This window comes from Psammomys obesus, unplaced genomic scaffold (genome assembly GCF_907164565.1).
Source record: "Psammomys obesus unplaced genomic scaffold, mPsaObe1.curated_primary_1811, whole genome shotgun sequence".
Lineage (NCBI taxonomy): Eukaryota > Metazoa > Chordata > Mammalia > Rodentia > Muridae > Psammomys > Psammomys obesus.
Genome location: NW_026585895.1, coordinates 28,718,529 through 28,733,406, shown reverse-complemented (window position 1 = coordinate 28,733,406; position 14,878 = coordinate 28,718,529). Strand labels below are relative to the sequence as shown.

At 37.8% G+C, this 14,878-nt stretch overlaps 1 protein-coding gene across 2 annotated transcripts in view; it reads left to right on the top strand.

Annotated features, from left to right (window-relative positions):
- Galnt13 (polypeptide N-acetylgalactosaminyltransferase 13) overlaps positions 1-14,878 on the top strand; it is a 614,394-nt gene that overhangs the window by 77,123 nt on the left and 522,393 nt on the right. For both annotated transcript variants that reach the window (XM_055600843.1, XM_055600842.1), the window contains exon 2: positions 9,910-10,149. In XM_055600843.1, the coding sequence (XP_055456818.1) occupies positions 10,008-10,149 (142 nt within the window). In that variant the 5' untranslated portion in view covers positions 9,910-10,007. The remainder of the gene's footprint in view (positions 1-9,909; positions 10,150-14,878) is intronic.

Genomic DNA, 14,878 nt, shown 5'->3' with positions numbered 1-14,878 from the left:
GTCCACTGATAGTGGAGGTCCTCCTCCCCTTTCATATGACCCTAGCTTATCAGGTATCTTCAGGAGTGGTTGCACTGTCCTCCTCTGTGGCCTAGGAAGGCCTCCCCTCCCTTGGAGAGATTTGTTGGGGGGGGGGAAGAGGTCAAAGAGCCAGCCATTGAGTTCATGTTGTTTTCTCTTAATCTCCACTAATTTCTCAGCTCCAGCTAACCAGTATCGAGTATCACAGCAATGTGAAGGTTTCACTCTGGTAGTTCTTTTCTTTTTTTAATCACAGCTTATTCTTAAGCCCAGCTAACCAGAACCAAAAATCTTAATTCAGAATAAACAAAATTCTCCTGATAGACTCTTTAAACTTCCCCTTGAAACCTCAAAAGCCTCTACCATCTGTGTTGCCTTCAATATTTTATCTCCTAAGCTACTAGAGAATAGCCTACTAAAATCTCATCATCATTCAATGGCTTTTCTTTTTTTTTTTTAATTTTATTCTTTTCTTATCAGTTACATTTTATTAACTCTGTATTTCAGCTGTATCCCGCTCCCTCATTCCCTCCCAATCCCACCCTTCCTCCCTCATCTCCACCGTGCCTCTTTCCAAGTCCACTGATAGGGGGGACCTCCTCCCCATTCATCCAATCCTGTTTTATCAGGTATCTTCAGGACTGGCTGCAAAGCCCTCTTCTGTGGCCTAACAGGACTGCTCCTCCCTTGGGGGGTGGGGAGGTCAAAGAGCCAGTCATTGAGTTCCTGTTAGAAATAGTCCTTGTTCCCCTCAGTATGGGAAACCAATTGGTTACTGAGCTACCATAGGCTACATCTGAGCAGAGGTTCTAGGTTATATCCATACATGGTTCTTGGTTGAATGTCAGTCTCAGAAAAGACCCTGTGCCCAAATATATTTGGTCCTTGTGGAGCTCCTATTCTTTCCCCATCATACTAACTCCCCTTCTTTCATATGATTCCCTGTACTCTGCCGAAGGTTTGGTCATGAGTCTTTGTATCTGCTTTGAAAACACTGCTTGTTAGAGTCTTTCAGATACCCTCAGTAGACTCCTGTCATATGATCAATGCACATCCCATCTGTCTTTCTAAACGAGGATACATAATGATGTATGGTGGCACTCAGGCTGACACGGTGCTGTAGAGGTAGAGAATTTTGCACCCAGATCCACAGGCAATGTGAAGAGAGAGATACCACCTGGCTTTGGCTTTTGAAACTTCAAAGTCTACTTCCAGTGACAAACTGACATATTTCCCCCATCAAGGCCACACACACTCCAATAAAGCCACACCTCCTAATCCTTCTCAAATAGTCCCATTCCCTGACTAAACTTTCAAATATAGCAGTTGATAGGGGCCAGTTTTTTCAAACTACTACACTAAGTGTAGCTAATATATCTTTCTAGAAACTTTCTGTAAATATGACAATACTTAAAATCACACATATGTACAAATTGATTTTTTTTTCTCTCTCAGTGTATGATTATCTCAGGTTATAAAAGGTCTGGAATCTTATTTTGCTCTACTTAGAATTCTGTAAGTTAGTTTGTTGCGATTTCATGGATATTGGCAGAACAAATTCCTACATTAGAGTAAAAGACATTTTTTTTTTCAATGCATGGCATGGCAAGTTGTGTGCATACCAGTGCATTTGGATCTCCAATGCATTCCTCTCAAATCTCATGGAGCTTTAGAGACAGACTCACTAGATGCCTGCATTCTAATGGATTGTACCGCAGGGCAAACAATAGAATAACCTGAGAGGAACCACAGAAACCCACAGAAACCCAAATGACAATGTCAAAGATCATTTTGTGGGGACTCAGCGTTTCATAGCAAGGAGGAAAACTTCTCTTTGTCCTGGAGATTGCATCTCACTGAGTTCTTCAAGATTGCTCACTGTCAAGACAACTGTCAAAAAAGTCTGGTAAAGAAAACTTGAAGCCAAGAGTGTTGGTACATGCCTTTAATCCCAGCAGGTTTGGCACCGTGGTTCTTAAGAAACGTTTATTAATATTTATAAGACTGATGTCTTATTTGTCAAGTAGCAGATATCCCTTAGAACATTTCTTTCCGTAATAACCTTGAAGAGCCCACAAGAGATGGGGGTGAAAACCACAATAAGAGTGACAGAATGAAGCAAGCAGATCTTTTGAGATTGCTGCCTCTGTGTTGAGTTCAGTGTGGTAATTGGGAACATTTTCACCTGAGGAACTTACTCAAGGCTAAGAGAATTTTGGATCAGAAAACAAAGGGTTAAACAGACTAGGTACTGCAAGCCAGAATAAGGATGCAACCAGCTGTATCATAGTCCCACACTGTTGCCAGTAGCCTGAGGGAGTTTCCTGTCTGGATCTCTACTCAGATAAAGCAAGTGCTTGAAAATGTCACAAGAATTTCAGGCCAGGCCAGAGTAGACAGTGAATATTTTAAACATAGGCAGAAGATGTTTTCCAGAAAGTAGGGTTCTGAAATATGCTATACCCTTTTCTTCAGGTCATAGTGCCATAGATGTAAACAGATGAATATATTTGTGGCTGAAGGAGGATATAGAATCAAATGAATTTATTTTAAGATAATAGTTAATGTTAGGATCTTTATATGGTAACAAGGACCCATTAGTAGATAACTGAATCAGACAAGACAAGCACATCAATAGAGTATTTGAATACATAAGAACTGAGGTTTTGCACTCTGAAAAGACACTTAATTCATTGAAATGATTGTACTTGCAGATTCATGGGCAGTGATAGAAGCAAGCAAGTAGACATTCGATCTGGCAGTTTTAAAATTTCTGGGTGTGTTTAATCTGGTCTGTTAACTTAGAAGCACAGTAATGAGTTTTGAGTAACAAACATGGAGATGCCAGTAGAAGGAAGAGAAAAGAGGTGGGAAATTGCCTAAGGGGTGGGTTGATTTGTATGTGAACTGCTGAAAAACTGCTGTGAAACAAGGGAAGTTCATTGTGGCATGGGTTCATAGATTTATAATGTGAATATTTAAATGAGAATAATAATTTGATACAACCTAGTCATTTGGGAATCAAGACACAGTTAAGGAACTGCCTCCATCAGACTGGCCTGTAGGCCAGTTTGTGGGGTATTTTCTTGGTTAATAATTGATATGCCAGCTAATCCTGGGCAGCCATTTATTATATTACAAACAAGGTGAATCCTCCAGATGAGGCAAGCTTGTAAGCAGTGTTTCTCCATGGTCTCTGTTTTAGTTCCTGCCACATTCTTACCCTGAGTTCTTGCTTTGGCTTCCCTCAGTGATGGATTATAACCTATAAGCCAGATAACCTCCCCCCCCCCAGTTGGTTTTGTTCAGTGTTGTTCACAGCAATGGAGATCATGTTAACCTGTTTATTTATCAAAGCAGTGTTGGGGAAATTTGGTTTAATTGGCATATTGCTTTGGTGGGCTTGCAATAACTGAATGAGTGGCTTAAACAATAAAAATTTATTCTTCTAAAGTTCATTCTTCAGAATGAAGAATTAGAGGGTTTTTTTATTAGAGGTTTTTTTAAATTTTTTAATTTTTATTTTTATGTGTGTGTGTGAGAGGTGGGCTGGATGGGCTCATTGCCATGGTACACGTATGGTTAGGAAGAATTTGCAAGAGTTGGTTCTTTCTTTTCACCATATGGATCCAAGGATGAAAGTTATGTTCAGAGGCTTTGTGTCAAGCTTGCTCAACTTCCTTGCTGCCCCTCTTAGAGATTTCTGTGTGTTGGCTACATGGCTGTCTTTAGCCTTGTTTTCTTGCGGCCTTTATTGTGTGAATGTCTTTGCTCATTTTTCTTCTACAAGAACTACCAGTGTTATGGATCAAGACTCACCCATAACACTTTATTTATCCTTCATTTTCTCTTTGTTTATCTATCTGTCTATCTATCTATCTATCTATCTATCTATCTATCTATCTATCTATCTATCTATCTATCTGAAAAAGATTGTGTATTTTCAGAATGGTGTATGTGTGTGTTTGTGTGTGACTGTGTATGTATCGGTGTGTATGTGTACACTACAGCACATGTCTTCAGATCTGGTTCTTTCCTGCCACTTGTGGTATCAATGGATAGAATTCAGCCATGGACACAACTGACTATCCTTGTAGAGCTCTCTTGCTGACTCATAATTACCTCCTTAAAGGTGAAATTTTTATATATAGTCATCTTCTGAAATACTATGAGTTAAGACCGCATGCCTTTTTAGATATGGGTGGAGTGAGGTAATGATTAGTGTTGGGGTTTAAAAATTTAAATATTTTAGAGTAAATAAGAACATAGATGGGAGATATGAAACCCTGTTCTCATAGAAAGTGTTTTTTAATATGCCAGGATACAATGGAGAAAATCATTTTTCAATATAACGTAGATAGATGCTTAGAAAAAGTCATATGGGGCATAGGAAGAGGACAATTATATTAGTGTGTATTGATAGGGACTAAGAGCAAGGGATCCATCAACATATCACAAGCTTGAGCTAATAATTTGAACTCATGCCCCAAGGCAAAGTATAGTTGGCATAGTTAAGAAACATCCAGGAGGCCCAAGTGATTGTCATGGAGAATAAAAGTCCAGGATGAGATCAGAAAGGCAGTAAATAGATGTAAGGTTTTTATTTGTTATAATACTTTGATAAACCAGAAGTGAATGAGAGCAGAGAATCATATTTGTTTTTACCTTAAAAGGGAAGCTTAATTTTCATAGAAGTAAAAATGGCAGATCTCAAGTGCACAAATTTTTAATGACTTTTCAGTATCAAAAAACCCTGTGTAACTTGTACTTCTTCAATGGATACATTTATTAAATGCAATATTTCTGGCATATGATGCTTTTATTTTTTTAATTTTATTTTTTCTTATCAGTTACATTTTATTAACTCTGTATCCCAGCCGTGTCCCGATCCCTCATTCCCTCCCAGCCCTCCCTCCCTCCTCCATATATGTATATGTATATACATATATACGTATATATGTATATGTATACATATATACATATATGTATATATGTATATGTGTATATACAATATACACACATATGTATATATGTGTGTATATTGTACAACGTTTCTGCTAGGATGTTTCTTATTGGTTGAGTTTTTAGTATTACGACCTATTTTTCCTTTGCTCAGATACAAGTGAGGAAACATTTCTTTCTGTTCCACAGTCTTACACAAAAGGCATGCATTTACTTTTGTTTGCCTCCTTGAGTCTTAGTATATACCATTTTATGGTGCCTTTTTCTAAGTAGACTTTATTTTGGCTGTGAGTGGATACTCCAGATGTGTATTTAATTATTTACTATCAGCTACCCAAAGGCCAGTAGGCTTTCAATCATATCTGGAGCTAGAATCAGTATAAATTTTGATTTCTAGTCTGTGATTTATGGTCCTACAAAGAAAATGTACATAACTGTTTGGTCACTCTCAGTGCTTTTGTAGTTCTCTATAGTGTTAAGTCTGCTAAGTGCCTGAAACTTCTGGAGACCCTTTCAGCAATCACAGACTAGCTTCCAGAACCCTCTGGCAGCTTTAGTACAGACTCATAAACTAGATTGAAAAATTTTTTTTTCTCTCATCATGCAGTTTTCTACTAAAGAAAATATATGCCTACAGATAAAAATGTCTAATGGCAACTAAGCTAGATTCCTTAGGGAAATAATAACCTTCTAATTGGAAAACAAAACAAACAACCAACCCTCTCACAAGATTATTCTCTTTATATTAATATGGTTGCTGCCAACTACCTTAAATTTATCTAGGTTTCATTTTTATGTTTGAAATCTTTTTTTTAAATAAAAGTAGGAAAAGACTTTATTTTTATATTTGTAGATAAAAGTCTCATAATAGCTCAGATATTATTTTGTTTCAAGAAAGAAGGAAATGTGACTTGCTAAGAAGTTGCTTGATCTTGATAGCTCTTTTTGTGTCTTGAAACTTTTCTCCCTAGAGCAATATCTTGAAAGAACCAAATGCTGCTAGGCACGGTGTTTGCTGTGTGCTTGTAGTGCCAGCATTCAGGGGGTCAAGGAAGGAATATTTTAAGACCAAGGCCCACCAAGGATATATAGCAAGATTCTGTCTCAATTTTTCTATTTACTCAGAGAGAGAGAGAGAGAGAGAGAGAGAGAGAGAGAGAGAGAGAGAAATAGTGGGAAATAATTGTGCTGAGAGGTTTTTGAAATAACCTGAAAAGCAGTCAGATGAAACTATTTGTCCAGATTGTTAATGCTCCATGATGGATCAGTCAGAGACTTTGCAGAAGTTTGCTTTCTTCATTCCCTGAAAAAAAAAAAAAGGCAATATTTTCAAATAAGTAGGAGCATGTTGGAATAAAAACATAATACAAACACTGGTTCTCTTAAGTAAATCTAGGCTACCAACTGTGCTGGTATTGGTTAGCTGTCGTGTGTGCTATGCCATTTTTCTATTCGACCATGTTTGTTTCCATAAGGAGTATTAGAGTACAGATATAAGACAATTATTCCACGATTCCAGAGAGTAAGAGGCTGCTTTCCAGGCAGAGATATAGTTTAGTTACACATAAAATAAAGAATCTTGACATATATATAGCAAGAGTGGTTTATAAGTAGACAAGGATATACAACTCCTAAGTTTTATCACTGAGATGGCTGAGTTGGACGTCTCACAGCCCTGCAGATTTGCTGTGCATCTCTAACAGGCTGTGGGAGTGGGGTGATTTACATAATTCTTGAAGTAGCAATAGGATGTGATTTTGACTTTCTCTCATAACTGAAGTTAAAATTAAATTCTTCATAACCTCAATTGCCAGACTCTTATTAGGAAATGACTTATCTTAGGCATTTTAATATTTAATATTAAATTATTTCAGATTTTGTTGCAATAATAATCACACTTTTCTTTAAAATATTCTCCTTCATCTCGCTTGAGCCTCATCATATTGTGGGGAGGTGGATTCGGCAGAAAAGATGTTATCAAAAAAAATGAAGCGCACAGAGAGGCAAGATGCCTAAGGTCATGTTTTCATTTGATGACAGAGCCAAGGGCAGTATTACTCCCATTTTCAGATTCATTTGTTGTGAGGTGTTTCTTCTAGGGAAGTTAGGATGATTCAGTAGGTATTGTTATATACACTTTTCTGTATGTTTTTTTTTTCCTAGAATAAATTGAATGAATGACTTTTATCTTAGAATCAAAGGAAGAGAAACATTTTTTTAGATTGAGTTGTTTCATATTGCAGGCTTAGAACTATACACACAATGATAGGAATACAAGTGCCCTTGTTACTAGTATTGGAGGCTTGCGTACTGATATCTTTAAATTTTGTTGTTTTGTTTTTTGTTTTTATTAATTAATTTTTGAATTAATTTTTATCTAATATAAAAAATTAATTTATTTTTTATCCCTCTTCCCCTCCTTTGCCCCTCCCCCAGTCCACTGATAGGGGAGGTCCTCCTCCCCTTCCATCTGACCCTATCCTATCAGGTCTCATCAGGACTCCTTGCATTGTCTTCCTCTGTTGCCTGGTAAGGCTGCTCCCTCCTTAGGGGAAGGTGATCAAAGAGCAGGCCAATCAGTTCATATCAGAGACAGCCCCTGTTCCCCTTATTAGGGAACCTACTTGGAGATTGAGCTGCCATGGGCTACATCTGTGTAGGGGTCCTAGATTAACTCCAGGCATGGTCCTTGTTTGGAGTATTGGTCTCAGAAAAGATGTCTGTTCCCTGATTTTTTGGTTCTGTTGTTTTTATTTTTCAATTTAAATTTATTTTTTATAATTTATTTACATTATGTCATGATTGTAACCTTCTCCCTGTTCTCCTTCCAGTCCCAGGCTCCTTACTTCTTCCCCCTATGCCCCTCCCCTAGTCCTCAGAAAGGGAGATCCCTTTCCTCTACCATCTGACCCCAGCAGAAAAGAAAAGTAGAAAGAAAATGTGCTAGATAATTAACATTCCAATTTTCTCTTTTTCAAGAAAAACAAACCTAAATGTTATGTATTTTTAAGATTTGCATACATGATCTGTCTCTGTCTTTTGGTAAATATTTATCCATATATATCTGAATGAATATAAATTTTATGTTGTCATTGAAATTAGAATCTTTACTTCATTTATTTTTTACTCTCTTTGTGGACTTTGAATTTGAATTTAATATTAAACATTAAATTAGTTTCCATTGGTTGTCACAGGCAACATTTCTGTTGTCTTAGTCTACTAAATCAGTTATGTAAATTTAAAGAGCTCTTTACCTCCTCAAATTGTATTTTGTTACTGTTCAAAACCATAGCCATGAAGTATTTCAATTATCTTTGTATTTAATATTATTCACCTAAGGTATCTTTGCCAAAACAATGTTATTTATCTTACATCCAACAATCTATACTTTACTTGATATTTATTCATTTATTTTGTGGTACTGGAAACTGAAGTTAGGTCTTTGCCTATGCTACCTAAATACTCTCTACTTGATGCTACATTGTTCCTTTTATTGAAAATAATTTTTTTTCACATAATATCCTGATTAATTTTCCCTCCCTCTACTCCTCTCACCTCCTCCCCTCCCCAACTCACATTCACACCCATACTTGGTTCTATCTTATGTGTAGCAAATGTTACTAGACTATGTAGAGCTGATGTGTTCATTGTACAGAGCGTGGTTATATAGTTTTTTCTCAGTGCAATATACATAAACAAATATGTCTATGGTATTAGTTTGCCTTTCTTTGGATGTCTTTCAAGAATTTTGTAGCTTTTTTTGTTTGTTCAAATGCGTACTCTTGTTTATTTTCCATCAGTATGGTGTTTCTCATTGATAAATAGTTCATACACACACTATCTATGCTGAGATATGCATCCCCTCTCAATCTTTCTATATAGAACAAATATATTTTTATAAAAAAGGAAACAAAGCTTTTATTATTATAATTATTGTGTTATTATTATTATTAATTACAATTTGTTCACTTTGTATCCTGGCTATAGCCCTCTCCCCATCTCCTTCCAATCCCACCCTTCCTTCCTCTTCTCTCCCTATGCTCCTCCCCTAAGGGTAAACAGTATAGACATCAGAAGCAGGAGAAGACAGGGAACAGGACAGAGCAAATACTTTTAAGACTAACAAGCATTTACTTATTTCATGAATTGCTGATAAACTGATTATCTAAGAGCTTTGTTTCTTTGAAAAAATTTGTTTTTGTTTGTTTGTTTGTTTTGTTTTGTTTTTGTTGTTTTGAGACAAGGCTTCTCTGTGTAGTCCTTGCTGTCTTGGAACTCACTCTATTGACCAGGCAGGCCTCAAACTCAGAAATCTGTCTGCCTCTGCCTCCCAGTGTTTAAATCCCAGGCTTGGGATTAAAGCCTTGTGCCGTCACTGCCTGGGTAATTTGTAATTGTTCAATAAGATCCTTTGTAAGCTTGACTACACTTAACCCTAGCAAATCTTTAGCTATGGCATTGTTATGCTTATTTCATTGATTAGAAAATGGAGGCTACTTAGAGTTGCCCATTCTCAGCTGTTAGCCCCTGTAGAACATTGTTATTTCGGGATGATTTCTCTTACAATACAATATTGGCTTGCCAAAAGAACTCTCTCAGGGTAAGTGTGCCTCTGTCGCTTCCTAGTGCTATATAGAGCTACATGACAAGATATAAGGTAAAGTCAACACCATTTGAAGAAATCAGATAGTTTCTCAAAGGCTCATCCAGCAGTACAGTGAAACGAGGGGGACCATATGTTAGGATCTTCCTGATCCGTCTTTTTAAATTCTGAGATGGCTTTTAGTTTTACACTTGAAGACCTGAATACTGATATATCTAGGAGCATAAATAAATGAACTAAGTCATTTATTTTGTATTCTAGCATCTTTGTATAAACTCTTCCTGTATCATAATGAGAATTCTTTCTTTTCTGTTCTAATATAGTGGGATGCATCCTGCTTTTGTCCTGGAGTTCACCTCTGTGGCTTGGATTTATCTCAGGAACATTTGTCTTCAGTCCCTGTGTTAATTAGAAATCAAGCATGAGGAGATTTGTCTACTGCAAGGTGGTTCTGGCCACTTCGCTCATGTGGGTCCTTGTCGACGTCTTCTTGCTCCTGTACTTCAGCGAGTGTAACAAATGTGATGACAAGAAGGAGAGATCCCTGCTGCCTGCACTGAGGGGTGAGTGCTCATGAGGAAAGAGGTGCTGATGCATGACAAAACAGGAGACCCCAAACTAGGTGGCTTTTACCTTACTGCATTAGAAGAGCATCTTATCAAACCGTTCATGCACACTTAACTATGTGGGGCTGTTACACTTGTGTAGCCTTAAGTGTCTCTTTGGAAGAAATGACAATAGTTGGTAAAACTCTAAGATACCTTCCAATTTTCACCATTTAAGTGTTCTCTGGTGGAACAGAAAGAACTATCTGGGTGTGTGGGGAGGATATTCCGATCAGACAGAATTTGAAGTCTGGGCTCTCAGCAGTCGATCACCTTTGAATATCAAGCACATAACATACAGAGGAGATGATACTAGAGTGAGACAGGTGGAGACGGTAGACAATAGGAGATAAATTTGCTAATCACACAGTTTTTAAAGCCGCTTTAAGAGCCTGTTGTTAAGTCGTGCTACACTGGTGAACACATTCATTTCAAAGGCCACCAGAGTGTTAGCTCCAGGGTAAAGGCAAAAATCATCTTAGACATATTATAAAGTCACTTTTCCTTTAAGGATCAGTTTCATGGACTAGATAGCAGCGAATTCTTAACAAATATGATAATGTATATTATTAAATGGTGAGTTGTAAAGGAAGGCATGAGATTCATTGCCTGCAAACAGCATTTTAGAAAAATTCTGTCCTTTATGACATCAAGATCTAAAGTGTATGTATTTCCAAATTATTCACAATGAATGTGACTTCTAAAATTCCAATCATGTTCAAAGGTATTCAATCCATTGAACTAAAATGGGCTCTGTGCTTAATAATAATGAACATCATATGCATATAAAATGAACATTCACCTTTGAATTTAAGATGAAATGTTAGAATCTATAAGTCACTAAGTTAAGATTTTTCATTTATTAATTGATTTTAATTTAGCAAGTTAAAGATTACTCTTTGGTGAAAATATTCTGATAAATGCAATTTTATTGACGACATTCAACTGGAGGAAGCTTAGAAAAGCACAAAGTATTTCTGAAAATAAGATTTAGTTCAAAGTGTTTTGGACATCTTTCTAAAATGATCTTGCTCAGGTGGAAAGAATATGAATATTTTCTTCTTTTCAAAATGTCTCTGCTTCTCTCATGGTAGCTTTGGGCTAACGCAGATAACTGAGAGAAAGAACTGTGTAAGTGATTACTGTGTATCCATTTGAATAGCTTATAGGTGTGTTAAGCCTTTATTCTACAGTTAGGCAGGGTGGACCTTTTAAACCCCACTTTCTGTGAGTGAATATGGCATTGATTTCCTAATCTTTAATGAAAACCCTAGAAGCAATCTTCTCTGCATCTTTTTTTGGAGTTGTTCTGTTGCCTGACTGAGAGTTGAAGTGTGTTTGTGCATTGTATCAGTTTGGAATGCTCATTTTATCATTTGTTCAGTGGTGGCATTTAAATTGGTCACAAAGAAGTGCCATAACCTGATTTCCCCCAAACCGGACCCTTCTTTCCTATAGGTACCAAAACATATGCAACTTTGTCGATTTAAATCTGTAGTGCAGGATTTTAAATATCCAAATGTGAAGTATGATGCAGCAAGACAAAATACTTTTTCTGTGACTTCCTCTGTGAAAGGAGACTTATTTGTAAGACTGTAACATCACAGGCAGGCTGGGTGTTGTCTACACATTTTGTGTGGTTTCAGAAACTGGAAAGTTCAAGATCAAGGTACTTGTTTGAGCTCAAAGAAATCCAGGACAAATGTTTAACTGAGGATCCAGGACTCTGGCTGCCAGTCTTTCACAGCATTGCCAGTACCTGTTAAAGTCCTGGCTCCTCCATTAGCCATGTGTTCTGAGTTTTTGAGAGACCTAACAGAACTGAAAGGTATGGTGTTTTGGAAGACTTGTTTCTTATCAAAGGCAGTCTTTCTACTAAACTTACATTGCTGGTGGTTGAGCATATGTGGAGAAGTTTTTTCTTAACAGTCACCTTTCCTGACATGTCTCTGAAGTTTTAATATTAAGGAAAATTATTAATATCATGTAAATTTATAGAATGTATAGTTTAAAACCACTAATGGTATTGACGTCTGCTACTTAAAAAACAGTCTGACTGGAGAAATGGGAAGAATGTGAGGATTCTAATTAGGAAGGGGTGGTGATAAATTAAAAAATAGAAGTGTGTAAAATAACAGTAAGGATTTCTGAAAACATCATAAATATTCATACTATTAACAATCGATGTTAAAAAAAAAGAGAACAGTGGGAGGAATCCCACAAAAACACCGAGGCACACAACCACGACATATTTGCAGAAGACCTCTGACTCTTTTGCCTGCCTTTGAGATTCTACCCCCTACTTTTTTTTCCTACTGGGTTCCTTATCAAGAGTTGATGTGAGAATATCAAGATTGCCTGGTTTTATTTTACATTGTTATGTTGTGTTTGATTCATATCCCTGGAAGTTCTGTTCTTTCCGGAAGGGAGGTGAAGGCAGGGTGGATCTGGAGGAAAGAGGAGGAAGGAAGGAGAGACTGCAGTTGGGATGTAATATATGAGAGAAGAATAAAAAAAATAGAAAAAGAAAAAAAGAGAAAAAGACTGAATATGCCTTTGTTTAGATATGTAGAGTTCGTTTAAATGAAAATTTATCACCTGGGCTGACAATGTTTTCTCTGAGAGTTAAAGATCATGTAACAAAAACCCCAACACTAAGCCCTCCATTGAGTTGTTGGTCAAGGTTGTCTAAGAGACTTCCAAAACATTACAGACTATTGCTACTGTTCTTGATTGACTTCAGAGGGAGGAGTGAAGACTGTATTGCTGAAGACACTATGCACTTTAGACACAGAATCCAGAGGCCCTTAATCTGGAACTGACCTGAAACCACAGTAAGTGTAGTTACCACCCTTCATCAAAGAAACGTCTTTTTACAACTGATGGAGACGAGTATAAACACACACACACACACACACACACAGAGAGAGAGAGATAAAATGCAGAGTTGTGGAGGTCAGAGAGAGAGAGAGAGAGGGAGAGAGAGAGAGAGAGAAAGAAAATGCTGAGTTGTGGAGGCCAGTCCCAAAGAATACATCTACAAAACAACTTCCACATTACGATCCAGGGACCATTGTAGAAGGCACAAGAAAATTGTAATAGCCAGAGGATCAGTCAGTTTGCTGTACTATTGAGTCTCCTACTAATGCAGATACTACACTCATGAATTCTCAGCAACAAGACTGCCTAAACATAAACTGAATAAGGGCAACAACAGTAAACATGCTAAAGTGGACAGGGCACAGCCCAGGATGCCTCAACCCTAGACAAAATTTACAGTCAGCTAATGGATGCTGAGAGTGGAAAAATAGTCTTACCCAGGGAACAGCATACCAGCTGGTTATCCAACATCAAATGGTGAGCTGGAGAAACAAAGATACAAGTAACATTATATAGACTGAGCTGGGTGTATTTTTACCTATTTTGGAATATATACCTACATATATATAAACAAATACATACACATATTTGTATTACAAACAGTTAATGAAAGGAGGGGACATGATTTGAAGTGACCAGGAGCACATACAGGATGGTTGGGAGTAAAGAAAGGAAAGGAGAAGATGATGTAATTATGTTAGAAGCCCAAGAAAGAAAAGAAGTAATTTAAGAAATAACTGCAGCAAATGATATCATTTGTTTATCCATCAAATACTGGACGGACTATGCCCTGGGTCATATACAATTTCAACCATTGATTGTCTTTAAGAATCACACATTCTTCTCTTTGCAAGCCCTGTGTCATGGGTGCAGGCATCTCCGAGACAAGCTGGAGACCAACAGCAGGGTAGGTTTGGGTAGGCAGGATATGGGAGTGACTCTAGCTGAGACTGTTAGTAGCAGGGTCACAGAGACTGAAGAGAAGACCATCTAACTAGACTGGACTCCTAATGGAGGAATGGGAGAACCAAGCCATCCACGAAAACTTTGAACTAAAATTTACCCTGCCTACAAGATGTGCAGTATAAAGACAGAGCAGAGATCAAGGGAATTTCCAACCAATGCCCAGCCCAACCTGAGATCTACCCCGTGTGAGAGAGCCAACCCCTGACACTCTTAATGATACTCCTACTCCGTTTGGGCTACAGACAGGAGCCTAAAATAGCTGTCCAGCAATGGATCAAAACAGATGCTGAGACACAAAGCCCAACACTGGACAGAGCACAGGCAGTCTTGTTGAAGAATGGGCTAAATATACCTGAATCTGGGGAGTGGGGCAGGACGTCCACAAGAAGACCAACACAGCCTAACCTGGGCCTAGGGGAGCTTATGTAGCACCAGCCAAGGACCCTACACAGACTCAATCCAGGTACCTTGTACATGCATAGACAATAGATTGCTTGGCCAACGTCTGGGGACACCATAAAGGGGAAATGGTACTGTCTCTGATATGGACTCTGTTGCCTGCTTTTCAATCCATTTTCCCTAGCATGACTGCCTCGCCAGGCCACAGGGGAAGAAAATGTGCAAAGTCTTGATGCAATTTGATATGCTGGTCTGAGTTGGTAACAGGGAGGCTCACCTTATCTGAGGAGTAGGGGTTGGGGGATAGGGGAAAGTGAGAGGAAGGATGGGAATGAATGGAAGGAGAGAAAGGAGGGCCTATGATGGGAATGGAAAGTGAAGATGATAGATAGATAGATAGATAGATAGATAGATAGATAGATAGATAGATAGATAGATAGAT